Source organism: Dromiciops gliroides, chromosome 1, assembly GCF_019393635.1.
Source record: "Dromiciops gliroides isolate mDroGli1 chromosome 1, mDroGli1.pri, whole genome shotgun sequence".
NCBI classification, from domain to species: domain Eukaryota; kingdom Metazoa; phylum Chordata; class Mammalia; order Microbiotheria; family Microbiotheriidae; genus Dromiciops; species Dromiciops gliroides.
In genome coordinates, this window is record NC_057861.1 from 353,595,440 (window position 1) to 353,617,420 (window position 21,981).

The 21,981-nt window shown below is 36.4% G+C and overlaps 1 protein-coding gene across 7 annotated transcripts in view; it reads right to left on the minus strand.

The window, feature by feature from the left end:
• Nucleotides 1-21,981, minus strand: part of CTNND2 (catenin delta 2) — a 1,127,657-nt gene that overhangs the window by 165,973 nt on the left and 939,703 nt on the right. For all 7 annotated transcript variants that reach the window (XM_043973915.1, XM_043973925.1, XM_043973939.1 and 4 more), the window contains 2 exons: nucleotides 6,421-6,538; nucleotides 2,224-2,409 (listed from right to left, as the gene is read on the minus strand). In XM_043973915.1, coding sequence (XP_043829850.1) covers nucleotides 2,224-2,409; nucleotides 6,421-6,538 — 304 coding nt within the window. The remainder of the gene's footprint in view (nucleotides 1-2,223; nucleotides 2,410-6,420; nucleotides 6,539-21,981) is intronic.

A 21,981-nucleotide genomic window follows, 5' to 3' on the forward strand; every position in this document is an offset into this window, starting at 1 on the left:
AGGCTCAGAAAGGGTGATGGATATCCCAAAGGGCATGCAGCAAGGAAGTGTTAGCATGTTTTTGACCCAAGGTCTTCTGGCTCCAGCTAGTGTCCTTGGACAATACCTTTGAATAAGACAGTACCTTTGTGTAGGACTCTCCTGGAAACCTGAAACCCTTAATAATGACAGAAATCTCACACTATGTTAAAAAAAAAAGTAGCATGAAAAGGAATCCTTCTGAATTTTTCCAAAAGAACAAATGAGGAAGGTAGGTTCCTTTTTAGTCTCTCCTGAACTGTCCTTCACACTGAGGTTTTATTGTGTTATTTGAAGTGTTATGAATTCCAAAAACTTCAGACATACCTGTATTCAAAGCTAAGTGCAAAAGTACATTTACTAGCATTTCAAAGCAAAACATATAATGGTATTTGGGATATCTTCACCACCCTCTGTTAGCACAGCTCCTGAAACACTATTGTGTACAACTAGTTGGTATAGAATGATGTATTTGAACATCCTAGTGACTATACTCTATGGGCTCCCTGGACTCTGAAAAGGTCTATTCTTCATTCTTTCACTGATACATAACTTTAGGCAATTCAACAATTATAGGATCATACGATTTAGCACTTATGGAAAGGACAGTATGGAAAAGGACCTTAAAGATAATATAGGTCCAATCTTCTCTTTTTACAGAAGAATAAACTAAAATCCAGTGAGGGACAATGACCTTTGCAAAGTCAAAGTCACAAAGGAGTAAATAGCAAAGATAGGAACTGCGAAAGATCTTCTAATTCCAATTCTATTGCTCTCTTCCTACATTGTGCTAATATCAGTGAAATGTGTGGCCAAATCAGTTAATTAGGAAACATTTGTTATGTACCTTATCTATGCCTGGTACTTTTTTTAGGGACTAGCCAAAAGGTCTAGACCGGGAATTTTCTACCTGGGGTCCAGGAACTTACTTTTTAAAAATTGTGATAACTGTATTTCAATATAATGGTTTCCTTTGCACTCCAACATATTTCGTGCATTTAAAAATGTTATTGCCGGGGCAGCTAGGTGGAACAGTGGATAGAGCACTGGCCCTGGAGTCAGGAGTACCTGAGTTCAAATCCGGCCTCAGACACTTAACACTTACTAGCTGTGTGACCCTGGGCAAGTCACTTAATCCCAATTGCCTCACTAAAAAAAAAAAAAAAATGTTATTGCCAAAGGGGTAAGTGGTAGAAAAATGACTGAGAACCCTGCAGTAGACTTTCAGTGTAAGGAAAACAAATGACAATAATAATAACAATAGTAATGAGTAGTTAGCATTTATATAACACTTTAAGATTTGAGAAACACTAAGTATATTGTCTTGTTTGACCCTCATGACTACCCCTGTATGGTAGGTGCTATTATTCATTAATAATATATTATATAATATTAATATATAATAATATAAATGCAATCATTTAAAGGTAAGGAAATTGAGATAGAAAGAGGCTAAGGGACTTGCTCAGGGCCACACAGAAAGTGTCTGAGGCAGGACTGAAACTCCAGTCTTTCAGACCCGAGTTCAATGCTTCATCCACTACACCACCAAAGCTGCATCAGTAAAAATAGGAAGGAAGGGGGCAGCCAGGTGGCACAGTGGGATAGAGCACCAGATCTGAGTTCAAATCCAGTCTCAAACACTTGACACTTACTAGCTGTGTGACCTTGGGCAAGTCACTTAACCCTCATTGCCCAATCAAAAAACAAAACAAAACAGCATTAAAAAAAATAGCAAGGAAGATGTCCTTGGACTAGAGGTCACAGAGAGGGCAAAAGGTAGATTCAAGAATGAAGATGTAGGAGAAATGCACCAACATGTGATTGTTGTCAGAGAGGAAGATGTAAAGTTCAGGATTGTGGAGTATGAACAGTTTCTAGTGTCAGTAAGATCTAGGATGTGACCACTTTTTGAGTGGCAGAAGCAAAGTAGAGATGGAAAAACTATGATTTAAAGAGGTTAAGAAACTATTAGGTTTCAATATATTACTTGTAGAATACCTACAGGAAATATAGACATGGCAATATTTTAAAATCACCTTGGACATGTAAAATCCTGTAGTGTGTATAGAGTTTTAATTTAAAATCCTATAGTGTGTGTGTCTGTATATATCTACACACACATATAGTATACACACACTAAATCATAGTATTGTAATTTAGAAGCTGTGATAATTACATACAGCTGCAAGTAATTTGAATCACCTGATCTTGGGATTTCTTTTTCTTCTTCTTCTTGCCCCAACACCCAGAACTCTCAGCATCCTTGCCATTGGCATCACCACAAAGTAATCCATCAAGCTCATCGGTTCCCATCTGCTGTCCCTGAGATGTTTCTGCTGCAAGTCGGTAGGAGAGGTTCCTCAAAATGCACACACAGTTTTCAACGGTCTAAAGAACCCAAAACAAATAAAATTGAAACAAAGGGGAAAATAATGACAATCATAAACAGCCCCCTTTCTTGATTTTTAGGCTTTATATCTGATTACTTTCTTGCATACTAGCATTATGTACACATTTATCATCAGATAGGCTAAAAAGCAATATAGCATAGTAGACTAAGAAAGAGATCTAGTTACAAATGAAATAAGATCCATGTTCAAAGTCTCACTTTGTGACAAATGTAGTAATGTGACCCTGGGCAACTTAGATACTCAGTGTTCTACAAAAACATCTAGGACTGTTGCAGAGAACGTACTGATGTACATTCACAGAGGGAGCTTCTGCACTTGGGAGTTCGATAATCCAGTGGAATCAGAGTCCAGCCAGTCCCTATCCCTACATTTGCCCATAGGTGAAAAACTAGAGACTAGCTCAATTGGGCCCTAAGATCTTTCTTTCTCTCTCTCTCTCTCTCTCTCTCTCTCTCTCTCTCTCTCTCTCTCTCTCTCTCTCTCTCTCTCTCTCTCTCTCTCTGCCATATGTTACAAAATTATACACTTCTCTTATATATTCAAACACATTCAATGTAATCACTTGTTTGGTTGTACTTATTTTATAAGGGAGGTGATTTTTTGGGAGGCTGGGGAGGGAGTCAATTATTTAGAAGTCATATTGATATTAAAAGGCATAAAACAGCATCTAAACTATGTGGTTGCCCTTCTAAAATAAATAACCCTTAGCAGAAACATCCCTGGCCAATATTCAAAGCTTTGGCTTTTTATTCCCAAGAAGTCTCTCCCTCCCCAACAAAGTTCTTGCTATATAATATTTGCAGTTTCCTCCTCTTTAAGCAAACCAATCTTTTCTTTCAAAGTAGTTGTAATTAGGATGCCAATGAAATCATGATCCAATCTGATGTTAGCCAGTGCTAAGGAGGGTAGTGGGTAAGTAATAAAAACATACCATAAACCAGACTGATATCTGGCATCAACAATTACAAGTCTGGATTGGTTAAAAAGAACAATCATTTCCCCCAAAAAACACACTTAAAAGTTTCAATGTTTACTATAAATTTAGCCCAACTACTAATTTCTTCTAACTTGGAAATGTGAAACTGTATATTAGAATGTGGAAAGTCTTTGGGGGCTGGGCAGGGCTAAAGAAAAAGGAGAGGTCTCAAGTTTTTTTTTTTCCCTTAAAGGTAAATCAGAGGATCAAAGTATGCACAAAGTATGAGGACAACTATAATCATATTTTGATTTTTTTTGCAATGGGGATACAAATGTCATAAAGAAAACATTTATTTCATTTAATTATGGGTAATTTGAAAATTGATATGAATGGAGTATTTTCTTAATTGATTTCTGAAGCCTCTTGAATTGTAGCCAATATCCTAGAAGCTTTTAGGAATCCTGTCATGTACTAATCTCATAGGGTTTTTTCATCAAACAGCTTTTCTATTTCATACATCTTCTCATCATAAGAAGAAATGGCATGAAAACAAGTAAACAGGGGAGCACACTTGAAAAAAATTGGGAAAAAGCCATTGGCAAAAAGGTTATCATACAAATCTTAACTTGACTTGAATTCTATGAAGCTGATGTTTCTAATACCAAGGACTTGAAGGGAATCTATTCTCTACCTCCTTTTTCTTTCCCTTTCCATGGTCTACTTCCTCAGATACCAATGAACTAGAAATGGACTTAATTCAAGCACTAATTAAACAAGTGACTGATAAACCAAACTATCTGACACACCAAAGTGATAGATTGACACCTTAAGATGCTGTTTTATTTACAACACGTGCACACTCACGTACCCATGCTTTTTCACAATTGTGTGTTTTGCTGTAGAGAGAGATCAGGGCTGCTGTTGTGACTGGCAGTCTTCCTGTTCTCATTCAACTTTCTCCTTGGAGTGTGGTAAGCAAAAATTTCAGTCACGAGCTTTTCTCCAAAGAGGTAAAAAGAGGCAACTTCCACCCTTCTACTCCTCCAAGGGAGACTAACAGAAGGAGGATCCAGCTGGTAGTTTTGTCTTTGACATGCATTCCAAGTAATGGTGAGTTTTTACCAGTTCTTCTTGGTCACCAGGGTCATTTTTTACTCCTTAGTTTCCATTAGGAAAGGCTAATTTGGAAGCTGTCTGTAGAGCATCCTACCATATGTTACTCATCTAACAAACTGTCCCAATTACACAGCACAGTTGATGTGCTTGCATGGAATTCTAGGCTCTTTTATTCATTATCTGAAATAGACCTTCACTGATCTTCAAGAGAAAGTTCAGTGCTATTTCCCTTGATCCAATTGTTTTCAAAGCTTAAAAGTTATCATCATTTTCTAGACAGAACTATACATGAATATCAGTCAAATGTAATACAGGGGCATGGCTAATGGAGAGGACTATATAGTGTCTTGCTTACCACACTGCTGCAAGTTTTATCAAGTATTGTGCAAAGTAGTTCGGTGTATCAAAGCCTTAGACTGCTACCTCTTGATATGATTGTTAATATTCTCAAGAGTGCTACTTCAGGGAGATAAACCTCAGGGAATCATTTTTTTCCTGTTACACTTAATGATATGCCTGTTGGTTTGCCAGATACCTGCAATTATTCACACTGCAGTGGCTGGTCACTTAAAAAAATCAAATTATCCCATCAATTACATTAAGAAGTCTAATATGGCTGTTAAAGGCCACAGATTATATATGGCTTTGGTTCTCTGCTGGTTCTGACATATACAAAAATCCAAAGGAATATTTTAATGCTCATCTTGTTATTGAATCTTTTTAAAAATTGGTAACAAAAATGAGTCAATTTATGCAATCACACCAAATGCCTTAAACCAGTAAAATAGAGGAGTAGTTATAGTGATCATTTTGTTGAGTTATTTTTCAGCCACATCCAACTTTTCATGTCCCCATTTGGGGATTTCATTACAAAGATACTAGAATGATTTGCCATTTCCTTCTCCAGCTCCTTTTACAGATGAGCAACTGAGGCAAATAGGGTTAAGTGACTTGTCCAGGGTCATATAGCTAATAAGTATCTGGGGCTATATTTGAACTTGGGAAGATGAATCTTCCTGACTCCAGGCCTGGCACCCTATCCACTGAGCCATTTAGCTGCCCTACTCTTGATATGTAAGTCATACCTTGAGAAAACCTTGAGTACAGGAAAAGAACACATTGAGGTAACATAGTGAATATAACATGCAAAGTGGCTAGCTGAATTTTTTGCTACCCAATAACTAATTCATAACAGGACATATGAAAAGGCTAGTGATATTGCTTATCCTTCTTTGAAGCAGAATCACCAATGTTCTGATAAGATTATGGATAGTATAACTGATTTATTCCTTTTATGAAAATGATTGACATTATACAGTCACTTGACTTTTCAAAGAGAGCTATTCATTACTGCATTAATGAAGATAAAACAAAATAACTTGGATAAGAATGTTCACAAAAATACTTATGTGAAGTCTAACATTAAAATAGACATTTTTTTCTTCTAAGAGCTACATGATTAATTTACAACTATTTATTAGACCACACATAATTTGGATGAAACTACTTGACCCAAATGAGGGCTTTTACACATAAGCACAAGAGATTTGTATTTATCTTAGTTTTTTGAAGAGCATTGCACTTTTCATGGAAGCTGGAGTCTGTTTTTCAGAAGGATGTAAGAAAGACTGCATGTTGTGCAATGAGTAGCTAAAAAAATTAATTTCCATGCTCTCCAGTTTTAAAACAATAAGGGAGAATGGAATGTTCAGTTTTAGTCTAGTTGGATGCAACAGAATCACTTTCCATTAAAAAAAGTCGCTGTTTAAAATGATGGTTTTGAAGTTTATTTTCTAACCATATTAGTACCAAATATAGCTTCTATTTAAAAAGAAAAAGAAAGCCCTTTGATATTTCAAAACAAAACAATAAACAAAGTATCCTGGCTCACTCTCTTTTCCCCAGAGGCAATACTTTCTCACTTTTATCCCTCCCAAGGCAAACCCAACAAACCTTGCTATCAATTTCGCTGCTCCCAAGAGCAGACTGAATCACATAAAGCAATGCATCCGTAAGTCCATCACATTCCCTCATTCTTCTGCGGGCTTCCTCTCCAGCAGAACTAACATTCCTGTAAGGCAAAGAGAGATGTCAGAAATACCCTAGAGCCACAACTCAGTCCTTGGACCACAATACTTCTCCGTTCCCCACTCCTCCAGTTTCACAGACAACACCATCTATGTGTGGGGGTTGCTTTGCCCTTTCCCCCTGAAAAAATAATCATGATAGATTAATAGTTTAAATGTCCTAGAAAAGATGTGGAACACTTGAATCCTATTAATTCAATGTAGCCAAGACAGAGCATACAATTCATCTCTTGTACTCTTTGACAATTCCTTGGGTTTTGTGATTTTGGGAATGTTTGCAAGGCTGATTTCATTTAATAAAAAGTCCAGGAATCAGAAGCTTTAGATCCAAAGTGTTGGACTTTAAAAATTTTGAGGGCTTTCAAAAGTTAGAAAGTGACATTCACTGGAGATATTACAGTGTTAACAAGCACTTTGGGATGTTGATCATAGGATTTGAGAACTGGAAGGGAGGGGAGAGGTTATCTTGTCTAAATTTCTCATTTTACAGAGGAGGAAATCGGACCACACAGTAACCAAGCATGCATAAGATCATAAAGTAGGGATTCAAACATAGGCTTTCTGACTACTGTGGATAAGCTTTAAGAAGCAGTAATAGAACCAAAGTACACATACATACATACAATAGACACTCAAGGTGATCCGAAAGGCTTGGTGCAGTTTTAAAGCTTAATAACTTCAGAAATATAAATGCCACACACTTTTAAAGTCATTTAAAAGTTTAATTATTCAAATTTCTTTTATACTTATTTAGTTGTATAAATTTTAAATATTATATTTTTAATTTCAATTTTAAGAACATGGTACAACCTCTCATTTTTTATTTACTGTATGACCTAGATGATACTTCCTCAGACCAGTAGGTCAGTAGAGGAGGTCTTTATAATTGGCCACTTTGATCACCTTATCTTTCTCCATTAGTCTTTTTCTTTTGAGGTCATATCTTTTATGCCATCGTATCAAAACCTCATTCTCTGGATGACCTTAAAGCTAGGATTATCAGTGCAATCCTTTTAGTCACTAAACAACAGCTAACATAAAATTTTACAAAGTTCAAAAAATGTACTAGAGCAATATATAGTACAAGACAATTGTTATGTTGCTTTTAATAAGAAATATCAATGGTTACAATTTTATATAACTAACCTTTCAAAATTTGTCTTTGGTAAATTTGTGGCATTTACATTTCTGGAGTTATTAAAGGTTAAAACTGTACTTAGATTTTTGGGACGCTATCTGAATGATATCTATCATTCTGTCATGGATGCCTTTGGCAATCAGTGAAGCATATCACTCACTTCTGAGGATAATTACTTTAAAGACATAAAATGAAATACATAGGATTGCAAAGGAAACCAGTTCATTGAAATATAATTATCAAAATGTTAAAAATACAAATTCATGGACCATACAGATTAAGAACTCCTGATAATTAGTTATTTTTGTGGTTCCTTGAAGCAAATCATCATTGCTGGGTACTTGTCTTTTAAAGGAATATTTCAAAGGCAAGAAATAAGAAAGTGTATGGGTGTTTGTGTGTGCATGGAAATGAGTCAAAGTAGTAAAGTGGAAAGAATACTGAAATTTCCGACAATATAGACTAAGGATTATGATCTATGTTTGATTCTTACTAGTTATAAGTAATTTTGGGCAAGTTACTTAACTGTTAATTTCCCTATCTGTAAAATGGGGATGGTCATATGACATCCATAGTTCCTATTTTATTCGGTCTGTTTGGGGTTTGCTTTTTTTGGGTTCTTTTGTTTTGTTTTGTGAAGATCAAATTAGAGAATATGTGTGCCTAGACTAAAGAGGATTTTTCTTGTCTGGAGGGGAAGGGTCTTGAGTTCTGAGTGGAGGAACAACTTCTGCTACACCTGGAATTTTGAACTGAGCACTATGTTGGTGCTTTTAAAAAAATTATTATTGATACTTAAGTGGTGGTGAGATTGTTGATGTGACTAGAGCTCTTTATCCAGCTTGTGTCTCCGCCTAATATTAAACAAAACAATAAACAAACAGAACAGGCTTCTGGAGAAGAAAACTGTGAAAAGAATGTATTTATGGAGCTGGTTGTTGGTATTGCTAGAAATCAGCCAAAAGATGAAGGTTTAACCTTGTTTCCTCCTGATCCCTCTGCTTGCAATTGGCACTTACTTTCTATATGACTTCCTTTATGTCTCTAAACTATTTTCTCTCTCCTTATTTTCTTTCCTATAGATATAACTGCTCTAACTTATTTGTAATACCTATCTATATAGTAATTGTGCATAGAGGGTAGTGCACTATAGGATGCCAGTGAAAAGCTTGGATTAGAACAGCATTGGGGTCATCTACTAAGGAAAAAAAAGGGATTCATTCTGGCTTTGGGAATTAGAACTGTAATTGTGAAAGACTTACATTACTTTGATGTTTGTTAATAACTTTTATTAGCATCTGGATAGCAGAGGTAGAGAGCCATAACAATTGGGGTCATCCTCCTGCTAGGTTAAAGGAATCATTGCTGACACAGAACAAGGTGTGACTTAGAATGTGGGTGTCTCAAGGAAGCACCAGCCTCTGGAACAAGGGGAGGGGAGAAAAAGGGAGGGAAGTAGGGAAAGTCCTGTATCTTAAGGTGTCCAGTGGGAGAAAAAAAGGTGTGATTGAAGAACAATCTACTCTGCCCATATTCTAAACTCACACATATTTAAACTTTGCCTCAGTGTACGTACACACACACACACACACACACACACACACAGAGCTAAATGACAATGGATACAAGTCTAGTCTTGGAATAAAGAAGACTCAAATTCAAATACAGCCTCAGACCCTTACGAGTTGTATGACTGGCCAAATCACTTGACTTGTCTGCCTCAGTTTCCTTACCTGTAAAATGGTGGTAATAATAACATATACTTCTCAGTGTTATTATGAGGATAAAATGAGATATTTGTAATGCTTTTTGCAGGTCTTAAGTGCAGCATAAACGTTAGCTATTATATACACATACATATGTATAGCATCTTTTTTAAAACAATCTGACCAATTTCATCTATGTAACGAGTTCTTCTACTAACTGCAGGTAAGCACATACAGTAAGACTTCTGAAATGTATATTCTTAGAGTCGAGGACCATATATCAATGTCTGGGGCAAGACTTGACTATGTCTTCCTAACCCTAAAACGGTTCTCCAAGTCTTAAGCCATGTTTTGACTCAGGGTTTTTTACTTTTCTTAGGGTTGTACTTCTTCATATTTTTGTTATAATATAAAACATTTCCTAAATCTTAAAGTATTATATAAAACTCATTTATTATTCTCCCTAACAGTTTTCAGTTGGTAGTTTCCATATTTACCACTTATGGATTATTAATACTTAAATGATTAAAATTCAATCAAACATTTCACAAAAAATCCGTCAACATAATTATTTTTCTTTGATAATTCAATAGTTTTCTAAAAGGATTTTACATATTTAAATAAGAAACATCAGCTTTGAAATTCAGCACCTGTGAAAAGCTATTCAATTAAAAACAACAGCTTTGGTACTTACTGATCCTGCTGTGTTTGAGAAAAAATATACAAATAAACAGAACCTCAATCCTCTAGATAATAAAAATGAGTAAACAATCATAGAATTTGTAACATAAAGTGCTAAAAATATTACCTTGGGCTTATAAACAGAAATATTCTTGAGGTTCTGTTTCCTTCACCCCATCAACAGAGAAAACAAATGAAACTAACATCCTGATTTCAGCTTGTTTTTACATTTTGATCTTTACCTCAAATGCTGTATACAGGAGTTTTTATTACACTATTTAGTTGTGCACTCTCTGGAAGTCAACAACAAATGCACAGTGATGCCAAACATAACAGGTCAATCAATAATGATCCATCGAGGTGATTTATAACTGATCTGCAGGGCAATCTCTCAATTATTACCAACTTTTCTTTTGCCCAATTTCCTCAAATGTCCATCCATTAGATATTTAGTGTTGATGCTCTAAAACTTTTGTCAAGCAAAAATTTTAGTCAACTTATTAAATACAAATGGTATTTAAGCAAGATGATAGCAGAGAATTGGCAAACAGAAAGAAATGGTAGATGCTTTCTGGTTTTCCTATTTTCTTTGAAAAATGCTGGCAAGTATAGCTGTAAACCCTAGTTTCTGTTTAAAGAATATGCTGCAAATATACTTGTGTGTGTGTGTGTATGTGTATACATATATAATCATCTGGAGAGGAAAATTAAAAATTAAAAAAAAACACTTGAAACGGTTTTACACCTTTAGCCTGTAAAGAATAATATGGTATTTAAAATGTTGATACTTTAAATGTGCTTCATTATATTGACCTTTAATTGTCCTCAAAATTAATCAATAAAAGGATAATTCCTTAGCTTGAAACTTTTTCTCCATTCCCTCCTATCAGTCACATATATTTAAAAGACAGGAACTGGAGTTGTTTCACAGAACCCAACCTAAACTGTGTGTCATGTATTCAAATGAATGATTATGGAGAACTAATACTGACAGTAGATACTGTGTTATGGAGCAAAGACAAAGTCACCAGATTCCTAATTCTTTAATACAGGTTTCTTAATCTTGTTGCCTGTGTTCTAATTTCCTTCTTAGCTAAGTGGTACAGGGGATAAAGCACTGGCCCTGAAGTCAGGAGGATCTGAGTTCAAATCTCACTTCAGACACTTATTAGCTGTGTGACCCTGGGCAAGTCACAACCCCAATTGCCTTAAACATCCAGGGCCATCTCCAGTCATCCTGATATATATCTTGCCACTGGACCCATGTGGTTCTGGAGGAGAGAGTGAGGTTTGGTGACTTTGCACAGCCCTCCTTCACTTAAATCCAATTCACTGCAAGTCATGACATCACCCTGACATCATAGTCCTCTTCAGGAATGAAGGCCAAACAACAACAATTCCCCTCTGAATAGCCCTTGAGATGTTTTATACTTGCCTTCCAATACTGAGTCTTTAGTGTAGCTTTGGTAACAAAAATCCACGCCTTCCCCCTCTTCCTGATCATAAACAAGATTAAGACTGGATTTTATAAAAAGTATATAGTGGCAATCTAAAATGGGTGGTATGTACTTTCTACTTACCATCTAGGTAAATGACTACGTGTCCCAATTACAAGGAAAAAATCTGAGAAACACAATCATACAGGACAGACAGTAGCCAAATAGCTCTATGCTACCTAATCTGATGGATATTAAGCATGCTCTGGTTTGAGGAAAGAGATAAGACAGTTGGACCTGGCACTGGACAGATCAATATGATTATCAGAGAAGAATAATATTAGCTGGCATTTACATAGCCATTTTAAGTTGACATGTATTATATGATCTGATCTTTACAACTCTTTGACCTACAAATATTTCCTTTTTGCAGTTGGAAAAACTGAGGTTTTGAGAGGTTAAGGGACTTACCAATGATGACACAGCCCACTGAATGAGATAGAATTCAAATTTGGGCTGCTTCCTGACTCCAAGTCCAACACTATCCATTATGCCACCTATCTGCCATATGCTAGTGCATTAGGGATCAGGCAACAAAAGATGACAAATAATTGCAAGAGAGAAGCAGAGATGTCAGTATGATGAAGGATTGGGTGTGGAATTCTGAGGAGTGTCTCAGAAATTTCTAAGTCTGGCAAAGAAAAAGAAACAGCAAAGTCTCCAAGCCATAGAAAGATAGGTTTATTGAGAGAGGGCATCTGTCTCACAATAAAGCTCAGCTCAGGTCTGGGACCCAAAGACCCGGAGCAGTACCGGGAGATAGTATTTATACCTCATTGACTCCTCCCATTATACCCTCAGAGAATTGCAAATGGTACAGAAGAGAATACATTGAAACTTGAACTTTGTCTTCAGTGACAAAGGCCATCTAGCCAACCAATCACAAGAGGGAAACAGTCCTGAAGCATATTTCTAAGCAACATAGTTAGGTCTTTCATCCTGAAGCATACTTCTAAAACAACAGGTCATAACTCTCAATGCTGATTGGTTCCTTCAGCTTAAAAGATACTATTCTTAGTGTTGTGGTTAACCACAAAACACCTTTTGAAAAGGGGCATCACTATAAAGCTGCTCAGTACAGATAGGTGCTCCTTTTACTGCTGCCTATAGTTAAAGTGAAGGGATTGTGTTATCATTTCTACCAGGCTATTTAGGGGACCCAGATAATTAGAAGGGGAAGGTGTGTCTTAAGTGCAACCAGACCATACATATTGATGAGAAAATGTAAGATTGACTAGAATAGGTGTAGGCTGGTCTAGTCCTGGAAGAGAAGTCTGGTGGAGATGTTTAGAGAGTTTGGTGCTGTGTCTTTTCTCCTTGGATTAAGAGTCATAAGGGTGAGGGGCAGGAGAGTCATGCCCCTGTAGTGATTAAAAGGTTTGAGAGAGATAATTTCTGGGTAATTTAGTCATTTTATTAATAAAGCCAATATTTTAATAAAAGGATAGCCATTTGGCAGTCACTGTCTTATACCAAAAGACAATCATGGGAGGCGGGTTCACGGTTTGTATGCCTATTGGAAGAGGGGTGTTTGCAAGGGTGGCAATCAGCTCTGAGTGAGTTACAATTAATGAAAGAATGAATATTACAGTGAGGGAACGAAGCTATTCAAATGAACTTTGATTATGTCCTCTACTTCTAAGTTATGCTCAACCTTCAGCAATCTATTCAAAGAATTTATCCCTACCCAAACCTGAGTAGAACACAATGGTTTTCTCCATCTGGATGGGTTCTGAACATGGAAGTCCAATCTCATTGTCAGTAATGTTCGTCAAGAGACTGATCTTTTGAAATCAGGACTTTAGAAAAAAGAGAGGGCAGCTAGGTGGCGCAGTGGATAGAACACTGGCCCTGGATTCAGGAGGATCTGAGTTCAAATCCGGACTCCAACACTTGACACTTACTAGCTGTGTGACCATGGGCAAGTCACTTAACCCTCACTGCCCCACCAAAAAAAGAAAAGAAAAAGAAAAAAGAGAGGAACTCCAGATCTCCCCACACCATTGCTTATTAATAATCATTTCTCTCAGCCCATCCCATTCCAGTATGCTTTATGGACAACAGAATTGGAAGAGTAAATGATGATGAGAGCTATAGTCAGATTACACCTAGTGATGGAATCTAGAATTCCTATCTTTAGCGAAGAGGGCCTAGAAGCAGGCTTTAAGCATACATAACAATTAAGGCCAATTAGAGCCCAAAAGAAGAGAAAAAGAAATGTAATTTGGGTTAGGGTATAACATCAGTAGAAAACAAATTCTGCTAAGTTCTGAATATAAAGAGTCCAAAAATGACTAAGTAGTTATTGATATTTATTGAGTGCCAACCACATGGTATGTAATGTAGATTTGTAAATGACACTCCTTTCAAACAAATTTATCACAGACAGATCCCTAAATAAAGTGTGACAGTAGCCTCTAATAGTACACATTTGGACCAGTGATGATAATTTGAGACATCTGTGGTGTAATAGAAAGAAGATTAAATCTGGAGATGTAGAATCATAGATTTAGAGAGGAAAGGATGTTAGAGGTCTTCACATTCAATCCTATCATTTTGTAGATGAAGGGATTTAAGGACAAGGTCAAGCTACTCAGTGTCTGAGGTGGGAGTCAAACCCAGATTGACCTGACTCCTAAGTCCAGAGGTCTATCCACTTTACCCAGAAGACTTGGCTTTTCAGCTAACTAATTATATAAAGCAGGGCAAGTCCCTTCACTATTTTGGGACTCAGGTTCGTCATCTATAAAATGAAGGGGTTGGAGAAGAAGAGATCTAAGGTCTCTTCAAAGTATAAATTCCATTATCTCTAAAACGAATTGAATCAGAAGTTGATTACAAACTAACCTATGAAAATAAGGACAAAAAATTACTTCTAGCATTCCTCAGCTTTATGTTCCTCTATGTGTGCCTGATGAAGAATATTTAAATGCATCTGAATAGAGTTATCTGGATAAATGTCATTCTTGCTTTTCTTTTATCAGTACATAATTTTAATGTCATATTATATACACAATGATGGGAGAGTGAGATCTTCTGACTCTGGTGCCTAGCCTTCAGAACCAAGTTGGAGAGCACTGCACACTTACTGGGACAAGCAACAGAGACACATCAAGCAGCAGCCTGTCCCTTTTATTCCTTTCCTCCTTTTCCCATAGACTAGAAGTAGCTTCCAGAACAAAATCCAAGAAGAATTTAATCCTTCCTGCTCATTCCTGCCAGCCTGTCTTCCTTATCAGTAGGAACAGGCTTAGTAAGAAGGTTCTAGTAAACGGTCATATAATGATGCACTAATGGGGTTTTAAGGTTACAGATTGCATTAAGTGCACAGGTGCCTCAGCTCACTCTTAGATGCTAATCAAGCTTCTGAAGTCTTTCATGTGCCTTCTGTCTTCATATTATAACCTCGGTTTGCTGAGCTGGGATACTTAAATTGTATTCCCTTTATGTCCTACCACCCATTCACCCCCTCAGCCCCTACTAAAATTGGGTACTCTCTTCAATTGCTCTCTTAAAAGTCACTAGTGACTTCTTACTGGACAGATCCACTGGTCTGTTCTTAGTCCTCATCAGCCCTTGAAACTACATTCTCATAGACTTCTCTCCTATATTGAATCTATTTTTACTTCACTTGCTCCTCTCCTGCCTTTTCCCTTTAAGTCTTGGCATTTCCCAGGGTTCTTTTCCCGTTTGTATTTGCACTTTCCACATTGGGGAATTCCACCAGGACAAATAACTCAAAACCACAGAATCTCAGATTGAGGAAAAGAATTTTGAGGTTGTAAAAAAAAAAAAAACTAATGATATCCCCCTACCCTAGCAAAAGAATTCTCTTGTCAAAAGGAAACTTCATTTGGACTTTCACCCTGATTAACTAAACAAAACTCAGCAAAAGAGAATTAAAAGTTTATCACAAGGTAGTGACATGTTGATTGACTAATCACTGGAGATCAGTGAATAGATTTAAGCTGGGGCTAGCTTTTAAAGACAATTCAGATAGATTAAATTTAGCAAAATGCATTGGGCCCTTGCATCTTAGTTCCTCGCCAAGGTAGCAAGTACATGACTATTTGTAAGTAGGGGTATACAAACATCATAGGTAGGGGTGTGTGTGACAAAGATCAGATAATGCAAAAAGCTGCAGACTCTGTGTACCCTTCTTAAAACAGGGCTTCCTCCAATACTGATTGACAAACCCAGCCAGGAAGAATAGGTCACTGAGTCAACATAACTTTCAATACTCTCTATAATACATAAGATAGTCACCCATCCTTGGTTTGAAGACATGGAGTTAGGAAGAGTCTAGTACCTCCCAAGGCACCCCATTTAAAGCAGCAATATTTGTTTGGAAGCTTTTCCTTATGTCAAAGCTAAATTGACATCTTTCTAGATTCCCGCCATTAATCTTTGCCCTGCTTTCTGGGACCAATCAGAATAAAACTAATTCTTCTTCCATATGAGAGCCCTTCTTGTAATGAAACACAACTATTGCGTTTCCCTATTTTCTCTTCTCCAGGATTAACACCTCTAATTGCCTTAGTTGATCCTTCTAAGGTTAGATCATAAGGTCTGCTACCATCCAAAGAAGTCTCAGTGAGTTTTATAACATGAGAATTGCCTTCTTGTAAGAATTTCTAATTCAATTTGTTTGCTACTCATGTTTTGTGTAATTTTTCTGTAAACATCAGAAGCAATCAGCTTTATTTTTTGTTCTTTTCTTGATTTTTTTCTTAATAATTCATTGGATTTTTTAACTGCTAGCATTTTTATACTATACTCATTTTATGCAACATTTAAATTAGTGGATATACACTGTCAATTGCCTCTTCAAACTTTTTTATTATTTAAAGGTGATACAGTCTTAGAAATAATAAATTGTTGAGTTTTTCTTTCTAATACATATTTTGCCATCCATTTCCACCTTGTGATATAGCTCATCCCACTCCTATTCATGGTTATTATTATTGAGTTTGATATTGCCACCTTCAAATCAAATTAAAATATTTCTACTCTTCTCCATCCATTCATTTGAGACTATGTCCTTCCAAACTCTTGCCTCCCCCTTCAGTCCTTCTTTTTTTGTCCCAGGCCACTCCATCATTTATTTAATTTTACTCTCTTGTTTCCTCTTGTTGGTATGATTTATGTTATTTTTATTTATGTGTTAAAAAAAACTTAAATATTCCCCTGTGTGCACCAGATAAAAATGAGGTTCATGAGATTTCCCACTCACTCCCATGCCCATCTGTAAGTTGGAATAATCTTTTCCTAAAGGCCCTAATTACAAGAAATGTCATTTTCCCCTATTTCTCCTCTCTTTCCCTAGGACATTTTATCTCAGCTTTTTTAATGAACAACTAAGCCCACAGCTTATCTATATTTATACCATCTTTGACCTTTAGAGATAGTGGTATTTCAAAAGAACAATAGTATCTTCTAACCACTCTCAGGACTTAAGTACTTGGCTATCACCATGCTCTTTTTAGTTCAAACTTGTTAAGATTTAAAAAAAAATTCTTTTTGACTATTGCATTTGACTTTCAAAGTCTGGTCAGCTCTAGCTTTTTCAAAGGAAATCTTTGGAAAACATTCACTCTATCAAAAAATCTATTTCTGTCCCTTATTTATAGACTTATTATCATATTTATAGCATTAATTATTCTTGGTTGAAAGCAATTTTGATTTGACCTTCACTCCATCCATTTGTAGTATTTTCTTTCATTATTATAGTTGGTATATAATAAAAAATGAATCTAAAAGAGATTTCATAGCATCAGTTAATTAATCAGCATTTATTAACCAACAGCAATATTATAGGCACTTTGCCAAGCATTGTGGATACAAAAACAGAAATGAAATATTATTTTACTCTCAAGAAGCTTACATTTTATCAGGAGAGAAAAACTGTGAATATGTTTATACACATATAAAATACAAGGTAATTTGGTAGAGGTGAGGGAGTAGCAGCTGGGGAGAGATCAGGAGTGACTTCATGTCGAATACAGTACTTAAGTTCATTTTTTTCAAGAATGCTAGGGATTCTAGTCAGAGGTGAGGAGGCAGTGTATTCCAGACATGAGGATAAACAATGCAAAAACATGGAGACTAAAGACTGTCATGTGAGAGAAAAAATGAGACAAGTTGATGGGATCAGAGGGTTGTGAAGGATAATTATGAATAATAAGGTTGGAAAGGTTGATTGGCATGTAAGCCAATCCTTTCCACTTACAACAATTTTATTTGACCTGGGAGCTCTGAATCTTGGAAATCACATTTCTAGGAATGTTATATTTGAGGTTTCTCTGTGATGGTTGTTGATGGATTCTGTTAACCTTACTTATCAAAAGTAATAAACATTAAGCACACACTATATTCCAGAGATCATGCTAGGTGCTGAGAATACAAATACCAAAAAAAAAGCATCTTTGCCCTTAAGAAACTTATAAGTTGAGAGACTGATGTTGGATACACTTCTAGAAAGATAGCCTTCTCTAACTATTGTTATCAGGTCAATAAATAGCTGTATCTATATTTCTTAGCAGAGAGTTACAAATCACTACTTCCTTTCCTGATCTTCTTATAACTCTTCTTGAATGACAGATCACTTAGGAGTACCTGTGGATTCAAGTCATTCTTTTAAAAAAATTGCTTTCACCTTTCCTATAACACCCTTTTATTTGTTTCTTAGTTCTAGTTGTTTAGGGCATCTAGATGGCATAATGCAAAGAATGCTGGTCCTGGAGTCAGGAATACTGAAGTTCAAAATTAGCCTCAGTCACTTACAAATTGTGTGACCCTGGGCAAGTCACTTCACTTCTGTTTGCCTCGGTTTCCTCAGTTACAAAATGGAGATAATAATAGCAACAGAGTGCCTAGCACATAATAATTGCTATATAAATGTTATCTAAAATAATAACAATAACTATTATTGTTATTATGAATTAAGTAGTACTTCTTCCTTCTCCTCTCTTAGACATTTTAACCCACACTCCAGCCACTGAGTACCAATTACCTTCTGCCTCCTCAGATTATTTTCCTTTTATTTCTCCATAATATAGTTGATCATGATTTTTTAAAAATCCTATTATTTATTTTTTAAATGAATACTTCATTGTCCTTGATATCTTTGAGAGAAAAAAAGGGTTAAATATTTGTTGAACTGAAATGAATTCAACCTGTCTTCTAGAAAGGACAGCCTGAACTTTGAATATCAATTACAACTACTTGGCTGCAACAGGAATACAAACACTGTCTTACCAAAGACATTCTCCTTAATTCTTTTTCCTTCTATTTTGCTTCATCTTTAAGAACTTTTCTTTCATCTTGATTCCTCCTCTTCAGGTCTTTCACCTTCTTCTTATTCTCAGGTCCTTCTGCTTAAGCCTTTCTCTTCTTTTTATTTGAATCCTCATTTTCCTTCAACTTGAGTCTTTTTCTTTCTCTTTTCTCTCCAATCAATCAATATACATGCACTGAACCACCTACTACGTGTTAGGCATTGGGGACATAAAGACAAAAATGAAACAGTCCTTGCCCCAAAGGAGGGTCTCTCTATAAGAGAGACAAATCTCTATATAATGAAATCTCTCTCTCTCTCTCTCTCTCTCTCTCTCTCTCTCTCTCTCTCTCTCTCTCTCTCTCTCTCTCTCTCTCACACACACACACACACACACACACACACACACTACAGTGATCAGGAGAAGATCCATATAGTAAATGGTAGTTGAGATGAAACTTGAAGAAAAAAAGGGATTCTAAGAAGCAGAAATTAGGAGAAGGTATATTTCCAGCATGGAGGACACATAGGTGTCCAAGTGGGAGATAGAGATGTATGGGAAACAGCAAGAAAGCCAATTGGGCTAGACTGTAGTGTGTGGAATAGGAAGAAATATATCATGAAAATTATGCTAAGGCTGGATTGTGAAAGGCTTACCCTTTTTCTCAAGTCTTAATTACTGCTCTCAAATTTCAATGTCCTCACTTCTGAAGCCTTCCAAATCACCTTCACAATTACTCCTTTACCTGCTTCTGCTCCTCCTTCAGCATCTCAAGTCCTGCTCTAGCTCTTCTTTTCACAAAACCTGAGCAAATTTGACCTTTAAAATCTCTCACCCTGGTTTCATTCCCGAATACTAGACTGTCATTCATAACTGTCACACAAATATCTCTACCTTGATATATTTGTTGTTGTTATTGGGCATGTCTAACTCTTCTTGACCCCATTTGGGGGTTTGGGAGCAAAAACACTGGAGTGGTTTACCATTTCATTCTCCATCTCATTTTACAGATGACAAATATGATGCAAACAGGGCTAAGTGACTTGCCAAGGGTCATACAGCTAGTAAGTGTCTGAGGCTGGATTTGAACTCAGGAAAATGAACCTTCCTGACTCCAGACCTAGCATTCTATCCACTGTGTCACCCAGCTGCCCTTTATATAGTACCATCTCCTCAAATTCAACAAGTACAAAACAAAAATGATCTCAGACCTCCTTAGTTTTGACTTCCATTTTTCAAGTCATTGGGGTTCAAAGTTTTGAAGTCACCTTTGAATCTGAATGACCCTTGTTACCTACATCTAATTAGTGGCTAAATCAAATGCCACTAGAAGCATTCTCTTCTCTTTATTTCCAGTCCCATCATATTAGTTCAGGCCTAGGTTATTACAGCTAGCTCTTAAATGGTCCTTCTGACTCTAAACTTCCTCCTGCAAATAATCCTATAGAGCGCTCTCTATAAAGCATGACTCCTTTGCTCAAAAGTTCCATTGCCTCTCCATCACTGACCCAAACAAGTATAAATTTGAGGCTTACCTGGCTCCATCTTACCTTTCCTATCTTACTTGTAACTACTTCCCTTTGCACACTTTGTGCTTCAATCAAAATGACCACTTGCTGTTCTCTCTAAATGCCCCATGTTCTCCTGAACTCCTAGTCTTTACAACATTGTATCTATTTATTTATTTTTTTTTTGGTGGGGCAATGAGGGTTAAGTGAATTGACCAGTGTCACACAGCTAGTAAGTGTCAAGTGTCTGAAGCCGGATTTGAACTCAGGTACTCCTGAATCCAGGGTGGGAACTCTATCCACTGAGCTACCTAGCTGCCCCCTCTTGTACTACTTTTAAAAACAGCCTTTCATATGATCTCAACTATCCCTCATATACCTTCAACTACTCCTTATATAACTCATTATTGGGCTTGAACTTGATTTCAAAAATTTGATTAAACAAATATAAATATTTGAAATCTAGGGGGAAATACTTAGCCATGCTCTGCTCTCATCTGTTGATGCCAAAATGGATGTGACTAGTTTAAAATACTTTCAGTTTCTCTGTCTCTCTCTCATCTATTGGCATACAGAATCCATGGCATACTTAGACAATATATATCTAATATAATGTTTAATTATGGGTACATTTGCCTACATGTACAGACACATTTCTGTATACAAAAGATGCACATGCATGCACACATATACATACACTTATTCCTTTGTATATGCATATATTCACATGAATACATATACACAAATAATTATGTGCATCTGGATGTCTATACAAATATACATACACACGTATATGTGTATATATGTGTATATACATATCAGTTGTTTTCATTTGTGTCCCACTTATTTGGGGTGTTCTTGGCAAAGTTATTGGAATGGTGTGACATTTACTTCTCCAGCTCATTTTAGAGATGAGGAAACTGAGACAAACAAGGTTGAGAGACTTGCCCAAGGTCACACAGCTAGTATCTGAAGACAGATTTGAACACAGGAAGATGAGTCTTCCTGACTTCAGACCTGGAACACTGTACCACCTACCTTCCCTATATGTGTATATATGTTATATGTATATATACACACCTACATGTCATGTGCATTATATGTATTTGTGTACATGCATTTATATATGGCACATCCTGGTGGCCATGTAAGAAAACAAGTTTAACAGATAATACAAAAACAACCACAGTTTTGCTGTTTCCTTTGGCTATAGTGATCTACTTTGTCATTTTCTCCCAAGAAGACATTTTCTTTATAAGTCAGGACAATGATGCCTTGGTAATTTGGTAAGGGACAGAATGCTTCAGTGACCTGAAGATCAGCTGTCTCTGGTGGGTGATCTGCCCTCAGCTTCTTGGGCTGTCAGGACTTTCCACTGCTCTGTACAAAGAACAACAGTTCTCTTTTAGAGCGGTACACATAACTGAACAATGAAAATGCTTGAAACATGCTGAATTTAAATCTCCTCTCCTTGATTAAAAGATAAAATATTTATGTTAAGTACCTCTCATTTTCTGTCTTCCAGCCAGCAAATACACTAAAGGGAAGGATGCAAAAGATGTTGTTGGTTAAGTTAAAAGATTCACTGTCATACCTGTGTTAAGTTACCCTATGGTTGGAT